General features: G+C 34.0%; 1 protein-coding gene across 4 annotated transcripts in view; it reads right to left on the bottom strand.

Moving 5' to 3' along the window:
- Lsamp (limbic system associated membrane protein) overlaps positions 1 to 19,142 on the bottom strand; it is a 607,460-nt gene that overhangs the window by 204,982 nt on the left and 383,336 nt on the right. For all 4 annotated transcript variants that reach the window (XM_005327613.4, XM_021727951.3, XM_078044174.1 and 1 more), the window contains exon 3: positions 5,084 to 5,209. In XM_005327613.4, the coding sequence (XP_005327670.1) occupies positions 5,084 to 5,209 (126 nt within the window). The remainder of the gene's footprint in view (positions 1 to 5,083; positions 5,210 to 19,142) is intronic.

The following is a 19,142-nucleotide window of genomic DNA, read 5'->3' as shown; positions in this document are numbered from 1 at the left end:
CTGTATAAATAATTTCAACCAAATGAATGATCTGTGAGAGGGAGATCAAGATTAATCTGAATATAATTTTGTATTGATGGATGACATATCTTGAAATCAACCTACAAGCTGCTGAGGAAAAAAAATACGTTTTCTTATTTTATCTACTTTTTAAAAAAGAAAATGGGAATATTAAAAATTTTAAATGCAAGGATAAAATGAAGGCAATTAATAGAACAAGTTGAACCATTATTCTCCTTTGAATTGTGACCATGTGGTCAATAGTCTTTATCAGCAAAGTGCCTAGATTTGACTCTTCTTCATTCATATGCTACCAAGATAGACTCACAGAACCTGCTGGAAAGTTCATATGAGAAAACCCCAGAGAAATTACTTCCTAGAACTTAATGTGTAGATGATATGTTCTACATGTTAACATGATGTCCTAGATTCTAAAATGCTAAGTGGAAAGGTCAGGTAATAGGTACTTGTAATTTTAGTTTTGAATTTAACTAACATAAATGAATTCACAGTATATATTTCTCTCAAACTCATGTAGCCAGAGACTATGCTAGTAAAAACGATATGAGCTATACAGATGGAAATAAGTCAGAGCATGAATTGAGTTCAAGAGAACCATTAGTCTAGGATTCAGATGTAAAAACGAATTGAAAGGTCAATCTTAGACCAAGTGATTAAAACCCAAGGTCTAAGAAGCAAATGGAATTTCAGACTCCTTGGGTATTATTGGCTTCTCCTAGTACAATGTTCTCCCACTCACTCCATCAAAATACAAAATATTTTCTAAGTAACACTGCTATACTCTTTGTGTTGATGTCAAATATGGCTTCTGGATAGAGAAAATTACACAATACCTCCTGAGTTGTTCTCAGCTTAAAGGGATAATCCTCACTATGCCTTTTGAGATTTCCAGGTCGAAAATGCTACTGAGGTTGTAAACACTTTGTAGAAAAACTGTTTCTGTAAGCCTGAGCAAACCTGACATCACATGATAAACAGTGGAGAAAGGGATTATCTCATGATGGTAAGAGAATGATTTAGAAACAAAGTTAAATGAAGAGGGGAACAGTATTGCTCACAGAAGAGAGATCAAACACTCCATAGAAAATACATGTTATGGTGCAATTGCCCCCTGGGAGTCACAGGATTATGAAAGTCTAACTTAATTAAGGGAGAAAATAGGTCACATTTAATAACCACATGCATGACACATCACTTGAACTATGTAAAATAACTAAGAGGAGAAAAAAAATAAGAAATCATAAGTATAAGAAAGACAAGCACATAAAGTATCAGTTTCTTCTAGTCCTGGTCAGGTAAATGCATTGACTTTGTACATAGAAGAAGTTCACCAATCTTCTAATTTCTCTTTTCAGAAATACTTGCAATATACTTGAAAACAAACTGCAAGTATCAAAAGAAAGAGAAACAAAATAGCCTAGCCATAGTTCAAAAATTAAATAAATAAAAGAACAAAATTCTGAGATAATAAATATCCTTTTCCTTATTAAAATAAATAAAATACATCATGCATCTTTCTTTCCTTTCTCTTTCTCATGTCATCAAATGACATGGAATCCATGCATCAAATGTGTGGAATCTTTTCCCTTTCAGGGCTTGATGTCCCTGTGGGGTTGAGCTAATTACAGGTACATTTTTTTTTCCTCTGGACCATAGTCTTACTCTGCACAGTGGAAGGCACAATTAATAATTGAACAAAGCTAGTTGGATTTTTCTTTTTCTCACATGACCACAGTTTGCAGTCGGCTTTGCTGTCACACAGGGACCAAGTCTCTTCCTTAGGTGTCTCCAAGAAAAGGCTTTGCATGATAGACTTAAAAAGATCACCCAGTTTCCAAATTTTGATAGGAATGAAAAACCCACACACAAAACATCCAAGTTTCCTTTATAGAATGGCACAGGCGAGTTCTCTCTCCTGTCACCAGGAATATGATTGTGATCAGGTGGTTATTTAGGCCAGATGTGAAAGAGATGAAAGAATAAGCTTGGGAATTAATAGCCATTGTAATGGGAACAGTTTGTCTTTGAATCTGCAAATGCATCAGGATGCTAGTTCTGCAGGTGCCAGAACTGAATTTGACCCACAGAGAGTGTCTAGATAGATAACTATAGAAAAAGAAAGTTCTTTTCTTCAGATGTCTGAAGGAACTTGATGGAAGGCATATGCAAGGCCCTGTGGGATCAATGGCAAATGTAGCAAATACTCGTCCTGTGTCCCAAGCCATCATTTTGAGCAGGGGTCTGTAAAATCTAATGGGCCAGACAGATACAATTTTAAGCTTTGTTGCAAACCTCAGTTTTGCTGTTTTAATAAAAAAATAAAGCCATAGACAAAATGTAAACAAATGGGTATGGCTCTGTTGGAATAAAACTTTATGTTTGTACACTGAAATTTGAATTTCATATTTTTTTGCATGCTGAAAAATAGGATTTTTCTTTTTATTTTTTCCCAATCCTTACCAATTTAAAAACCTTTCTTATTTACAAGCAGTACATAAATAGGGCAGTTTGGCTTTGGCCTATAGGCTATAGATTGCTGACCCCTGGTATTGACTATTGGCAATCCTTGAGAGTACACCAAAATTTCTAGTTGATTTTGCAGTCTCTGAGTTCTCTGAGTATATGCAAGTGCTAGCTTTCCTCTGGAAGATAGAGCTTGTCCTCTGTTATTTTGTTGATTTGAACATCATAGAAAATCAGCTTATTCTGGGTGTGAATCAGAGGTTCATAATTGTGGGAAAGTTTATTAATCATGAATCCTAAACTCCTAGACAGGCTGGCAAAGGTCTTGAAGCACTGGTTCTGTCTAACATTTTTTCTAAAGTCAAGAGACAGGAAAGAATTCATAACTTGTTCTGGTAGCAACTGCATTTTTGCCTAAAATTATTATTTACTACTCAATATGATACCAAAAGAAATAATATCCTATTAATGTAGCTCATTACTTGACCATAACATGAATACAATTTATTTTCCTACTTTTTATTCCCTTTTTCCTGTTTTTTAATCCATCACTTTGTTCCATAGAAGAGATTAAGAGATTATAAATAATATATTTATATAACCATTTAAATTAATTATAAATCATAAGACAAAAATTAAAGTAATTCCAAGAAAATAAGGTGAAAATAGGAGTGTGGTCTGTATATGAATTTGATACCATAAATTACTATGTAGATTGTGTAAAAATCAATTTTGTTAATATGCAATTTACATATAATAATTTACATTCTATTATAGATGGATCATAAATTTGACTCTGAGTTTGCTAACAGTCAATTCAATGAAAGACTCATGATCATTTATGAAAACTCATTGGGTCTATTTATATATAAAAAAACATTGTTTATGAAAAGAGTCATAAGGATATTTAAAACAAAGGGGAATTTTCTCAAAAGGACCTTTCAAAATAAAATTACATAAGAATATTAATAATTTATCTTTAGCAACATCAAACACATTGATATTAGAAGTTATCTTTGATAAAACTGTAAAACATAGGCCATTAATATTTATACCAAATTGCTAGTTAGAGAAAGATGCTGCTTGGGGCAGGGGTAGGTGAAATATATTTGGGACTAATACAGTGATATCCAGGTATAATGTTCTCCAAAGGTTTAGTTCATTTCAGAGGAAAGATGGATGATATCTTCCATCTTTCCTATGTGTCTTTTTCCACATGTAAGGTATAAAACAATTTTGACATTGATTTCACAAATAAGTATGTCAAACATTGCTTGCATATATTATCAATAAATTCTGAGTAGCAAGTATTAATAAGATAGGATTTTGAGTGACAATTTCAAGAATGCTTGCATAACTACATAAGCTGGTCCAATCTTCACCTGAGAAATTAGGAATAATGTCACAGGGGACCCCATGTTCTCAAATTACAAAATACAGAGATTTGTAAAGACATTAAAACAAAACACTACCCTGGCCTTTTAGAATATCTTAATGGCAGATATATGCCATTTTATGCCTAGCTTTACACGGTTTTAAGGTGTTTACACGAATAGATTATAAATTAAATTCTAGATATTTTGTGAAGAAACCATAAGAGAGCATGAGGCATAAACTGATTAAAATTTGGGGGCTGTCTATCAAAATAAAAGACATTTTATAGGAATAATTGATCCATAGGTCTTCTTTCTGGAATAATGAAACAACAGGCACCATTCTACAATGACTACATTACTTGGAAAGGTAGTTTTCCATATAAGAAAATATAATTGATAGAGTAGGGTAGTATACATGTAGTTAATCCCAAATAATTTGGTAAAATACTCAAATACTCTTCAAAACCCCAGAAGTTTTTAGAACCTCATTGATGTGAAGGTAGAAAGGAGGGGTGTTTTGTGGGGAGAGGATTCGGAGGACATTCCTGGGAAATCTTTTTCTGATATTCCTGGATTTGTGTCAGTATCTGGCATCCATGATAAACTCATGCAGCTTGGTCCATGCTAGAGATGCATCACAGAACCCGATGCCAAAGACAGAGCAGCAGAAGTCACAAACAATATTATATTATTCCTAGCTAATTTCTTCACAAAGTAATACATAGTAAAAACTATAGTTAAAAGCAAAGCAAAACAAACTTACAGAAAGCTCGGTAATTTTAATTCATATAAAACATTGCCCCAAGACACTCAACCTCCAAACTGACATACATTTTAGATATAAAATCAAGTCACTTAATACTCCTGTATTTGTTGCCTTGGAAGGATTCTATTAAAAATGAAATAAGATATATGCATATATACATGTGTATATGCATATTCAAATATGTATATATGTATGAATATGTATATACATGTATTTTCATATATATAAATATCTGTATGAATATTAATATAGACACAAACATAAACACATATACACATATTCAATTCTATGATTCTAAACATACAGAAATGAACACATTAGCAGATAACATAAGGACTGGAAATAAGACCTTGTTTTGATTTTCTTAGCGTTTTAATAATAAGATGCATGCTTGTCCTTTTGATCTAACAGAATGTTAAATAGAATGTGGCATCCTGAAAATTGGAGGGTTGCTTACCGGTTGGTGTAAGGTGTCTCCAGGTGATAACAGGTTCAGGGCGGCCATTGGCCATACAGACCAGGGTCACATTGCTGCCCTCATTCACAGTGACATCTGAGGAGATGTTGGAGATCTTTGGTGGAACTGTAAAGACAAAATTAAATATTATATTGAACTATGTCAATAAAACAGGCATGCGGCATTTTCTGTGTTACTGAAAATGCAAAATTGAGCTTTAATTTCTTAATTTAAACTTATATGTTAAGTAGCCAGGGAACTTTTAAGGTCCTTATAGATGTGCTCACCAAGTAACCAAGGAGGTACTAAAGCTGTACTATAAGGTTGAGAATATCTACCATTATAAGCATCTGAATGCTGTAGAAAATATACAGTCACACATTGAAAATGTGGTAGCTATTTTCTGATAAAAAATTATTTAAATATTAAAAGGTATATATATTTATATAAAATAAAAATAATTTTTTTCTTAGCACTATAGCTTAAATGTATTACCATATATATATATATATATATATATATAAAATAGAGTCCAATTTCTCCTCCAAATGCCAAGGAGAATAAGCATTATTTAGTATAAGATTGCATCACATTTTTAGTAAAATGTGGTACTTATCACTTAGAAACAGGAGAAAGATGTGGGTTAATCAGTACATTAGAAATCCTGTAAGTATTTTTTTAGTGTGTTAACAGACCACATGATATACTTTAGAACATAAAAATGAATTAATAAGGCGTATGTCACAAACAAGTAGACACTGGAAAAAGTCTATACTACTACTATTCTTAATATTCCCATCACCTCTACTACTAATAATTTAGTGATAAGTAACTTTAATTAAACACTTACTATATCTAAACCCCTAGGTTCTGTACATGTATCATCTTAATAAATTCTTAAAATAAAGACATGACATCCTATGAGGATTTTATTTACAGGAGGGGCACTGAGGCATAAATGAGATCTGGCAAAAAGCAGAACAGGAATTTGAATCCAGGCAGACTTTAGGACCCATCATGCTCTCAGGCACTTCCTGAATGAAATTCCATCTTCACAATCCAGGCCACCAGATGGCCAAAAATGACAGAAATTACTTTTTGGTGAAGTGAGAGATGAGTCCCCAAAGGCAAACAGTACTGCTGTCTGATTCCTTCATTAGTGTTCAGGGTGGCAACGTTAGGGTCCACGTTGCTAGGCTTAAGTGGCATGTGAATTATTCACAAATTTCATCTCAGAGGTTATGTGCTGATTACAAATAGATGGGTTTGTGGTTGGACTGTGATTCCTGCCCCCTTTTTCCTTTTTACTCAGTTGCTCACACTGTTCCTGAGAGAGCATGTTTCTGAGAGAAGACGAGAAAACATGAAGGGGTTCAATAATAAAAGAATCTTATTTTTCTAACTCTTTCTGGCCTCCACAGACTCTGTATTCCTGACCAACAAGACATTTTTTGTTTTAAGAGGTAACTGCCCTGATAGCCATATGATCCCTGCAAATCCTTGAAGGGATATTGATGGTACTTGGGCAACTGACCAGTTCAGAATATCACTAGAAGGAAGTGAAAGGAAGACCCCCCTTCTTTTAGCATTCTTTTCAGTGTTTTTTTTTTAAATTAAAATCTTTTAATTCTCAAAATTCACAATTGCAAAAATGAAATAAGCAAGACACAGACTGGGAGAAAATATTTACAACACAGTGTTATTTTTTAAGACCTCTGAGCAGAAAAGAATGGCTCCAAATCAAACCCAATGGCAGAATATTCCCATTATATAACAACCTCTATTTTAGAGTCTCCATTCCTTCTTTTGGCTATTGGGGTTAAGGATCATTTTTTTATATTGATACAATGACTTGCAACATATTCTGCAGACTTTTATAATGGGGACTTGAAAGTTCATACCCATTTTATAAGGAAGAACATGATATTCATAACAGCTTGTCTAGAGTAATTCCTTTAAAAACTATGGCAAGACTTACAATTCAGACTTCCTGAGTGTATATTTGTTCTATTGCTTAATAGACACAGTTGCTAATATCTACCTGAGTGAGCCAGTGTTATGGAAATCTCCAAATCAACTGCAATAAAATATAAATCATTGATAATGTTCAAAGACTAAGGTTAAACATCTTAGGTGTCTTCTTTAGTAATCTAAAATCTGTAACAAGAAGATATATAGTAATTATAAGAGCCCATGTTAATGGTAATCACTGAATTGCACCAAAGATACAGTATAAAGAGAAAATATAGCTGTTTTCTAATCAAAAGGGGATTCCAAATCCCTAACATAAAAACATGCAAATTTATACAACAGAAAAAAGTCTGTAGTTGACAGAATTATCCCCAGAGAATTCTTCTTTATTTTAAAATTTACTGTTACCTCTTTTTTTTAATCAAAGAAATATGAACTAAGGATTTTGCATGGACATGTCAAGCTAGTTAAGCCATTTGCTCAGTCTTACATAGACAGGTACTAGTAAAATTGGACATGAAATTTAGAATAATTGATGGCAGGGTTATTTTTAACTATATTGTTTCTCCTAATTGAGAGCACTATACTCAGTCCTGAATCTCAGAGATTGGAGAGGCAGCAAATGTTGAACAGTTAGAAATGTAATCACATTGTCTCTTTGTATCCCTCTTGTCTCTGGGTCACTTCCATGGATCTCACTTCTTCATTATTTTCCTACATTATTTTGTACTGACTTCTTCCCATAAACACTCATATGTAGTCTTTTTACTCTCAAAATAAATTTCTCTCCAACTCCACACCAACTTTCAACCTCTCTTTCCAAGTTTCATGAAGGAATTGTTCTGAACCACATCTTCATCTCCCATTAACACTTTAATCTCCAATAATGTGGATTTTCTCTTAATGCTTCAAAGAGTCTGCTCTAAAGTAGTTTACTAGTAGCCATACTGTTTCTAGGTCCATGGGCAATTTTTGTCTTTTTCCTATTTTTTTTAAGTATTTAACTCTGCTGATCATCACCTCTTTCTTACAGTTCTTTCTTTTCTTGTTTTCTAGGACACCAAACTCAACTGCTTTTCCTCTACCCTTCTGGTCAGTCTTCCCAATTTAACTGTTGGGCTTATCTTATCCCTTTCCTTAAATATCTGCATATCCTCTTTCTTCATGTCAGTCTATATATTCATCGAGTGATCTTACCTACTTTAGAGCTTCAAACTAGTCATGTCAAGATGACTTCTAAATAAGTATTTTCAACCCAGATTTTTCTTATAATCTTTATCTCTATATTTCCAAGTGACTAGTCTATACCTACATCATATGCCTCACAGATACTGAGCATAATCATCTATATTCCCATGAAATACTTGAGTTATTTTTTTTTAGTGAATGGTATCATTATGCACAGATTTACCCAAACAACAAACAACAACAACAATCTATAAGGTATCTCCCTCTCTCATTGCCCACACATAAAAATTAGTCCCCAAGTTCTGCGGTATATGGTATATGTCTTTTAAATATCTCTCAGATTCATCCATTATTCCCAGTGCTTACTCCCACCATGCCATGTTTTAGACATCATCATTTTTCATTCATCCCTTTGTTCTTTTTGCCATTCTTCCTTATTTTGCCTGAATTATTGCAAAGAATGAAAATGGTTCTTTTTCTCTAGCCTTCCTTTTCTCTTGATCACCAACATACATTCACCACACTACAATCAAGTGTTTTTCCTGAGTTATAGATTTGAATATCTCTTGGTTAACCTCATTGCCTTTAAGATGAAATCCAAACTTCTTAGTATGGCTTAACAGGTCATTCATGGTGACTCCTGCTTACCACTCTTCTTCTCTTTCCATTACATCATCCATATCTGAAGTCAGACCAAATAGTTACTAGTTCTTGAAATGATCTACTCACTTATACCTGGCATTTGACATTCTGTTTTGCCTATATGGAGTATCCTTCTTTCAACTCTTCATGTGGGTATCCCCTTTCCTCACCCAGCTTTCAGTTAGTCAGCTGATCTTCTTACTTTCCTGTCACTCCACACCACCCAACATGACATGAGGAACACGGTGCTGTGTTATGTGTTCTAAATTTGGATCCTGTAGTTCTCCACCACCACACTGAATCATAACTGCTGTACTACTTACTTGTGCCCTTTACTAAAGTTCAAGAGACAGAAGGAAGGGTCTCTGTTTTCCAAATGACTGAATCTTAGAGAATGTAGTGCTTGGAATATGGTAGATGTTCAAAAAGAATTTGAAAAATTCCAATCCCCACGAATAACTAAAAGGAACAATAAAAAGAAAAAAAAGTAGCAAACTGAAAAGATTTTTCACAGCAAAGAAAACAATCAATAACATGACCAAAGACCCTTCAGAATGGGAGAAAATCTTTGCTCAATCTTTGGGTTATTAATTTTTCTGGTGTACCTCAAATAAGGCATTAATTTCCAGGATATACAAAGAACTCAAAAAACTTAACACCAGAAAAATCCAATCCAAACATGGACAAAGGAACTGAACAGACACTTCACAGAAGAAGAAATATGAATGGTCAAAAAATATACGAAAAAAATGTTCAACATTTCTAGCAAATAGAGAAATGCAAATTAAAACTACACTGAGATTCCAACTCACTCCAGTCAGAATAGCAATTATCTAGAATACAAGTAACAATATATGTTGGTCAGAATATAGGGAAAAACCTACACTCATACATTGCTGGTGGGACTGCAAATTGTTGCAACCACTCTGGAGAACCATATGGAGATTCCCTAGGAAGCTTGGAATGGAACCACCATTTGACCCAGTTATCCCATTCTTCCATCTATACCCAAAGGACTTAAAAACAGCATACTATAATGACACAGACAAATCAATGTTTATAGTAGTTCAACTCACAATAGTCAAACTAAGGAAACAAACTAGGTGTTCTTAAATAAATGAATGGGTAAATAAAATACATGTATACACAGTGAAACATTACTCATTCTAATAAGAACGAAATAATGGCATTTGCAGGCAAATGGATGGAAGTAGAGAACATCATGTTAAGTGAAACAAGCCAATCCCAAAAAACTAAAGGTCGAATGCTCTCTCTGATTTATGGATACTAACCCAAAACAAGTGAGGTTGGGGAGGCAAATCCATTGGATTAGACAAAGGGAAATTAAGGGAAGGGAGGGGCAGGGAAATAGGAAAGAAGAGTAAAATTAATTGGTTATAACTTTCCTAGCTTTGTATTTGAATACACAACCAAGGTAACTCTACATCATAAGAGTCGCACACTAAATTGAATAAGTAATATTCTATGTATGTATACTTTGCTAAAATACATTCTACTGTCATGTATAACTAAAAGAACAAATGAAAATAAAAAATATGTAATGGCAATATAACTATTTACAATGAAAGTATATGTCAGTTGATGAATGTACTCTAAAATATCCACTGCTTCTCAATTCTATAAAAATTAAATGGAAGAAAAATATTTATGGAGAATAGCCTGAAGGTTATGCAGTTCATGAAGTCATTAAGTAACTATAGAATCTACTTCTGGAATAAATCACTGTTGGTAAATTCAAAAACAGAAAAAAAGGAAAATGAAAAATTCCAATCCCACCCCTCCTTCCCTGCACTGAAGATATCTCAATGAATTGTCAAAAAAAGTATAAACTTTCTTTATGCTCAGTAAAATCCAGTTTTTATCAATATTTCTTTAGCTAACTCTCTAGTCATATATTTAGCTATCAAGTTCTATGACTTAATGAAAAAAATAAACCATGGGGCAGAGATAAGTTTATATATTTCAGGCACATAAGAAGCATGAAGCAATCGATGTCTAACTTCCTTAATGACAGATTTTTAAAAAAAATTTTAACTAGTTATTTCCTTTTCTATGAGGAGCCATATACGGACAGAGATAACTTCTTTATTCTAGTGGTTTACTAGTCCCTTCCTACTAGTTAGGAAATCATGATATTTAAATTTAAAACATCACTGGTAATATCAAGGTGACAATTTAATAGTTTCCTCCTATCACTTCCTAAAATTTTTTCAGAAAGTCTGGAAAGTAGAGGTTGTTGTTGTTGTTATAATTACCACTACTGCTGCTGCTGCTGCTACTACTACCGCCATTTTACATATGTGGTCAGAGAGGACAGAATGGGTAAAAATCACATTGCAAATTACAGCTAAGGTGAAAACCTATACTTCGTATATTTCCCAAATTTGTTCTTTCTCTGTACCCCATTCATTTCTGCAAGAGTGACACAAATAGTATTTTTTCACTTTATTTAATTCTTAGCAAGAATAAATACCTAGAAAGTTACTATTTAATGTGATAATCTTATATGTATCAACAAATATAAATTGTTTTTCAGAGTCACTGTAATATTGATTTATGCTCCATTCTCAGGTTATCCTAATATTTTGAGTACTTTTTCTTTCTGGGCTATATCTTATAACTCTTATTAATAGGATGTTAGTATGATTTATAATATTTTCCTTCATGCAATGTCATGAACCATTTTTTAATGTTTTCAACCTATTGGGTTTCAGTGATCTCTCCAATTTGTCTGGATGATTTTGTTTCCTTAGTGACTAATAAGTGCTACTTATACTTAATGGAATTGACCTTGATTGTAATGTTGCAATTTTTCCAATTTGTTCTTTGGCTTTTAATTTTTGGGGGGATTGTTTTTCTTTTGCAAAAGTTGAAACCTTCCTTGTTGTTATATCTATTAATCTTTCTTTGTGTTTTCTTCTGTTGCTTTTGTGCATAGATATATACCTTTCTAACATACGAATAGATTAATACTTACCTCTATTTTTCTTTTTCTTTGACTTGTTTCTTTTATATTGAACTCTTCAAATAACCTGAAATTTATTGTGTATGAGAGATAATCAGACCCCCCGAAAAAATTATTAAGGGAATTTCCTCAATACCATTTGTTGAATAATTTGAAATACATACAATATCTTGATTTTCAAAAACCACCTATAATGTTCTACCAACTAGCCAGCAGATTATTTCTGGGAAACCATAAAAAATTAACATGCCAAGCACTTTTAGCAACATAGCTTTAAAAATTAATCTTTTTAATTTTTTAAGTAAGTGATAGTCTGCCATTGAAATACATACAAATTCTGTGTTAAAGAAGTTTGCATTTTCCTTAATTGAGTATGAATTTAATGGTGGTTTCTTAAATAATGCTATATTCAAGGTGAACTTAAATACATGGTTCCTTCAGCTGTGCAATGAACCAGCCTTAAGTAAGATTCTGCCACAGTCTGGCTCTGCCACCCATATTTTCACTTCCCTCTTCGTTTTGTAATTATATTTACCAATCCGGTACCATATTTCAAGGGTTTGTCTTGAGTTTGGGGGAGCCAGATCTGTGTTATATGTTTGTACTGTTCAACTCACTCCTTCTTTTTGTTAAAGATTAAATATCTCTTATCTATGACAAGAGGTAGAAATGTAGGCAGAGTCAAGGACAAAATTAAAGTAGATACCTATTGTTATACTACCCAGAACAGATGCTATTTCTTCTGGCAAAACACTTTTCCCACAGCCATTGGTTTATTGGGACTGTCAATCAAGTGACCCACTCTCCCTTTGCCAAGGGCTGGATGCATGGCCTAAGCTAGCCTGTTAAGTATCTCCTCCTCTGTAAAATGGTTTTTATTAGGAATGACTTGAGAGACATTGAAACAGATTCAACCTGTAGAAGACTGTACTAATTGTCCCAATTCTGTGCTCCTCCCTAGATCCTCATCCTTTGTCATGCCTATGCTCTCCTGCAGTGGGTGGCACATACTTTTCCATATGTGGACCATGTAACTTGCTTTCATTAACAAGTGAGAAGTTTTGAAAAGTGCTGGCACAACTGGATTCACTTATTCTTGTACCTCTGCAATTGCCATGAGAAGAACATGCTTAACTTAACCTCTTGGTGCAGGAGGAGGAAAGGAGATTGCTACATAAAATATAAGGTACATAGTTAAATATAATGAATATTCTTTTTAAATATAGGTATGTTCTAACTATTGTATGAATGTTAGGAAAAGGAGTGAATATTCTCTTTAATATAGGTATGTTTCAACTATTGTGTGGAACATGATGATACTGAAATATTTGTTGATTATCTGGAACTCAAATTTAACTGAGCATATTATTTAGTAAATCTGATGACCACAGGAGCAGAGTCACTGCAAGTGAGATTGAGCCTAGATCATTTGACTTTCACACTTAGGAGAAATAAAGAACAACTATGATTTTTATGCTCCTAAATTTGAGACATTTGTTCAGCATCAATAATTAGTAATATACATCATGAAATGGCAACCACCCAAAAGTGGTTCACTTTACTAAATTCTATAAACTGGATCTCTAGAGGTGCATGGCTTCTATGATTCCCAAAGAAAGATTTTTCTGTTTTTACTTTGATTCTATAAATTCTCCCATATTCTTTCAGTGAATCACTACTTTTTCCCACCCAATTAGCCGATTAATTTTTGTTGCTTAAACCAAAGAATTCTAATTGTGACAAATTGGGAAAGAGTCATTAAGGGAAAATGACAACTTTCCTTGGAAGAAAATTGTAGACATTGCTGCTTAGGTACCCCTTTGGCTTCCAATGACTAATTTAGTTGCTTGTTTATCATTGGTTCTTCTCTATCAGTACATGTTGCTTTAAAACTAATGCTATGCCTGCAAAACTATCTAACCCCAGCTGTGTATGGTTTAATGCCTTTATCCTAGGTTCCTCTCCTACTAACCAACAGAAGGAAACCAACATGAAAGAAAAGTGGTCAGTTGGCTCCTTTTCCTAACCTTCAATAATTAGCAGCTATTTAATTTAACTCAAAATGCCATTTCTAATGGAACAAATTAGCAACAATTTGGTCCCATTAGTTATTATTCTTTCAAATTTGGGTTAAGGTACTTCTATTACTGTGTGTGTATGGTGACAGTAGGATGTTAAAAAACACTATTAGCTCCATAATACCTAACTTTCTCTTTGGTATAATGAAAGAAGCTTGAACCCTATCATTTGCATATGTAACAGGCTTTGGAACAGTATGGCAAGTCTACATAAGGATTGGATTCAGAACTCCACAGGATGTTTCTTAAACAATGTTTGGCTTTAATAATCATGATCCTAGAATTCAACACTAAATAAAATATATAAAATAACACATAAATGCCATCTTGTGAAACATGAAACATCCATCCAGTCTGACATTTTACTTCTGAAAATGCCCCCAAAACATGTTTTTGCTGTGTGATTTGAGAATTTCCAAGGATGGTTGATAGGATTGAAAAAAGTAGCAGGAGTGCTACACTAGATTGAGTACTGGGAATTTTGATTCTGCCCTTCCACTATCTCACAATGTAACAGAATGTTCTATGATATTTGTTTTTGAATCTCCATGATCAGGCATATTGTAAATGCTTAACTGATTTGAAATGAACAAATTGATAACCAGTTATTTGAATCTCTCTGAATCTCAGTTTTCTCATCTGGAAATTGGAGGTAATGTACAAAGTTTATATTAGGCAATATTACAGGATTGATAGGAGGGCCAAATAAAATAATGCTTGTGAACTTCATCTGTAAGTTCTATGAGATTCTACAAATGTAGCTATTAGATATCACATGTTAAAATTAGCTAATAAACCAGTGTTGGCTAAGCCCTTCATAACAGGATAAAATGTTTTATGCATTTCTATGCTAATGGCATTCTAGTTATATTTTTGCAGACCCTATTATTGCCAAGAGGTGTAAGTAATTACTTTAATTCATAATTAATGATTAGTACTGGCATTAACAATGAGTTATCCCCAAAATAAGTATTGAATTCTTTTCTACTAATAGGTAGAACTATGCCAATATGTTCAGCCCTTTAGTCAACATTTATACATTTTATAACTATAATTTTAAAAAGACACAAAGATTTGAGAGTGTACAGCCATGAGTGAAATAATTTTCACCACAATTTTTAGAAACAACTGACTCTTGGGCTCCAAGACATAGTTCTTTCTACAAAATTGGGTCATCATTACACAGTTATAGCAAAAGTATCAGTAAAATATAGGTTTTCTTTAATTTGTTGTTTTTGTACACAGATGTTGCCAGGTGTTTCATGGCTGTAATTTGAGTGTTTGAAGCTTTAGAACTTGTAGTAGAATTAAACAACTAGCAGTGATCATTTCTTTTCCACTAGTACTAGTTTTCACTACTATGAGGATCCATTTATAAACAAGAAGCATCAGCACCTGAAGTCAATATTTGAATCACGTTCTGTGGGAACATGATCCCATTTAGATACAAATATTATGGTGAGTAGGGAAGTATGGAAACTATAGGTTCCTTGGGTGTCAGGTGTGGCTGAGGTTAGAAAAAACTCATTATACTTGTCAGTTACTCAAATTTCTCTTCCAGGAATGATTATAAATGCCTTGCTTGTGCATGCATTAAAGATGAACCAAATAAGTTAAGGTAATAGGGATAATATGCTAATTATTTGGAATAGATAAAATGTATGTATAAATCAAAGTGATGCTAGGTGCCATAAGTATGATAATGTTGTAAATGCAAGGATATTGGAATGGGGAAGCTCATACAAATGACCTATTAAAACATTGCATTGTCAAAAAAGTAGTCACCTTCTTCTAGTCCTCTTTTAATCAGACAGGCAACATTTCTGACCGGTACATGCAACTAAAGTTCATGCCTAAAGCTTCTTACCATATTGCTCTAAGATTTAACCAACATTTTACTGTGCTGGACAAAGGTCTAAGGTGGGCAAGTCATATTCTTTGGGGCCTTTGAGCCCTACCTAATCACATTCTCAAGTGGCCCTCTGAGTACTATTCCAGAACACTAGCTTTACAACACAATGGTCCCTAGAAACTCATCAGGACAGCAGCAACCATCAAAAAGGAGGGTCAATTTGGGTTCAACAGCTCTAACCTTGGTAATCAAGGGACAGAAAAACATTATGCAGTTCACTTATATACCACTCAGTATTGGATACATTCTTATGGTGATATATGTGTGGCATGGGTATCTAAAAAGAGTCCCTTTGTCTATCTAAAGAGAAGGTTTATTAAGTTATAATTTTTCTATATTTATTAAATGTTCAGAATCACTTCAAATGTAAGTGTGTGGGTTATTTTAGAAAGAGGACAAATTATCCAAACACCAGGATGTGCATTCATGCCAGCTGAGGGTGTCCTTTAGTGCTGCTTCAGCAATAGGTACACTCTGTGGGATGTCAAGAGACTGTTCCTGAAGATGGGTCATTGCCTTGTTAAATAAGTGCAAATGGAGCCATTCTGACTCTGCTCATTGAGACTGCAGCCCTGGAGCAAGTCAGCAGCTTCTTAGAGATCTCATATTCCCAGACCCCTATTCCAGCTGTTTGGATATTTGTTTTTGCTAATCTGGTTAAACTTCCAGATGCTGATTTAACCAAGAGGTGGGCTGAATGGACCGGCTCTCTTCCCTTTACAAAACATCTTCTCATTTCTTGTACTTGCAGAACAGGCTTTAGTTACTGTCCAACCAGAGCAGATGGTTTTATTTGGCAGGAACAGAGGTATTGAGCAGAGGGAGGTTCAAAAATATTAGGTTACCTTGGGTAGGTGGCAAAATAGCAACTGGATGAATTCCAAGGTCTGAAAGTGGAACCCTAAGAATTCATCAGAGAAAAGAGAAATGTATCTTTCTCCCGTTTGCATTATAAAAGATGTATTTCTCTGTATTAAAGGCAGTTGTTTAGTATAATTCTTAGACTAGATGAAAATTCAAGTGGTATTTCTGGCATCTACTAAGAAACCCTACCTTACTCTAGGACAAACCTGCAAAATTTAGTTCAAAACCATGACATACCCTTAAAGGCTATAAAATATTTGGTGAGCAAACAAAATATTTTTTTTCTGTTCCATTAATTCTTTAAATAATTGAATATATGAAAATAGTGTTCATACCATATGGATGAATTCCTTAGTTATGAGGAGAATATTATGAATGAGAAGGCTTAAATCAAAATCAGAGACTTGAAATCAAAGAGAAAAGAACTGTGAGAAAATAGAAAACAGAAGTATAAGAGTTCAAAGAGAGTATCTAATATCTACTCTATTATACTTAAGGATTATACAAAAAATTTCCTTCCTTTTTTTTTTTTTTTTTTAGTTTTTATAACAGTAAAAGGCCTGTGCTACTCTTGGGCAGAGGTAAAGAGGAGTGAAACAATGACAATTATTTTAGATCTGCCAGTTTTTATTATCTCAGCAGAAGTATCAGTATGAAGTTATCATGAAAATAATAATAGTCACTCTAACATTTTCAAAATGCTTACCTTTCATCCCATTTCTTTATTTTATTCTGGGAACCAGAAATATGTAGGATAACCGTTGTGCTTGTAAGAACCCCTTAACTTAATGATTTCATGCCCACATTACTAGCCTAAATTCTATTTTTCTAGTTGCTTAAGGCATATAGTGTTCTTTGCATGCAGAGGAGGAGGTAGATTCTAACAGAAACCAACCAGGGTGAACTAAAGCATGCCTAGAATACAATGAAAATAATAAAAGTTATTTCCTGCCACTGCTCGAGGGTCAGAAGATAGAATATTTAGACAAAAAAATGGGATTGACAGGAGGTTTTTAGAATTTCTTTCTTTGCAGTGCTCCTGTTCAAAGCTTACCATGAACCATTTTGAATAGAATATGGAACATTCACATAATTTCCTTCTAAACAAATAGGGTTATTATTATGAATTAATTAATACACTCGTGCCAATTATAATTTTTCCAAAATTACACATAATGGTAGAAAGCAGAGTAGTTATTACAAAGGGTAAATGTAGCTAGGGGAGATAGAACACTTTCTGCAATTTTAAATAGGTGTGAAAATTCCAGAGAGGTAGACAGGTTGGTTGGGCAGGATTTGAGGTGAGGAATCAAAAATAAAACTTTGAATTGATGAGCAGGAGTTAGATTTATTCTTCTTATTTTTGCTTGCTCTCTTTTGGAGAGGCAAATGAGCATTAAAGAATGAAAAAAGACACAAACAAGTAGAGAGTCAAAATAAATAATAATAATGTTAATAATAATAATAATAACGTATGTTAAGTGGCATAACATTATATGGTTTACAGAACACTGGGGCGTGTCTTGTCTTATTTGGTCCCTATGTGTTCCTGTGTGATAGCTGAATCAGGTATTACTGTCACCATCTCTTGATCACTCATTGTTGGGTAACTGAGGCTCAGAAAGATTTATTTCTTGGCCAATGTCACAGAGTTAAAGAGTGAAAGTACTGAGTTTACAGCCAGTTCTTCTTCTTGTGTCTAGAAGGCTAGACACAGACTGACATGTGAGATGCCAAGATAACCAGTTTCACAGACTGACATGTGAGATGCCAAGATAACCAGGGCAAAGCCAGAAATAGGAAAGTCTGGGTGGGTAAGGTAAAAATGCTGCTGAGTATGTTGAGGATATGGGAGTTTGATTTATTGAAGTAAGGTTTTTCTGCAATATTCAATTCTAATATTATGGGGAATAATTGGCTTTTTGGTTTTGAGTATTTTTTCTAAAAATATGGTGATAATATTCATATCTATAACCCGAAGAACATAAACAGTTCTCCTATGGTAACTAGATCCATCTCTACAAGTCTGTTTCCTGCCTTTCATGTATTCTTTCCTTCAGTTGGGCCATCAGGAAGTGGGAGTTCTCTTTCTCCCTCCTCTTCTTGAAACTCACAAGGGGGAACACGGCGGTATTGGTGAGTAGGGATATTCCATTTCTGCTTCCATAAATGAATCCCAAATGGGGCAAATCTCTCATTAATCTTGAGCTAAATGTGAAGTTAGACATAGAGGGACTTCAGGTCCCACCTGTTTGTTTAGAGCCCTAGGCATGTTATGGAGAAAATGTCAAGGATTTCTCTTCTCTTGCTTCTGCACCCTGCCGTGATGTTTTATTCAAACCTCCATGTCCTAAGGAAACAAACACTGCCTATCAAAATCTTGCCCACCTGGCTCCCGGTCTCACACATAAACATGCA

Source organism: Ictidomys tridecemlineatus, chromosome 3, assembly GCF_052094955.1.
Source record: "Ictidomys tridecemlineatus isolate mIctTri1 chromosome 3, mIctTri1.hap1, whole genome shotgun sequence".
In the NCBI taxonomy this organism is placed as follows: Eukaryota; Metazoa; Chordata; class Mammalia; order Rodentia; family Sciuridae; genus Ictidomys; species Ictidomys tridecemlineatus.
This window is presented reverse-complemented; position numbering and strand designations above follow the sequence as displayed.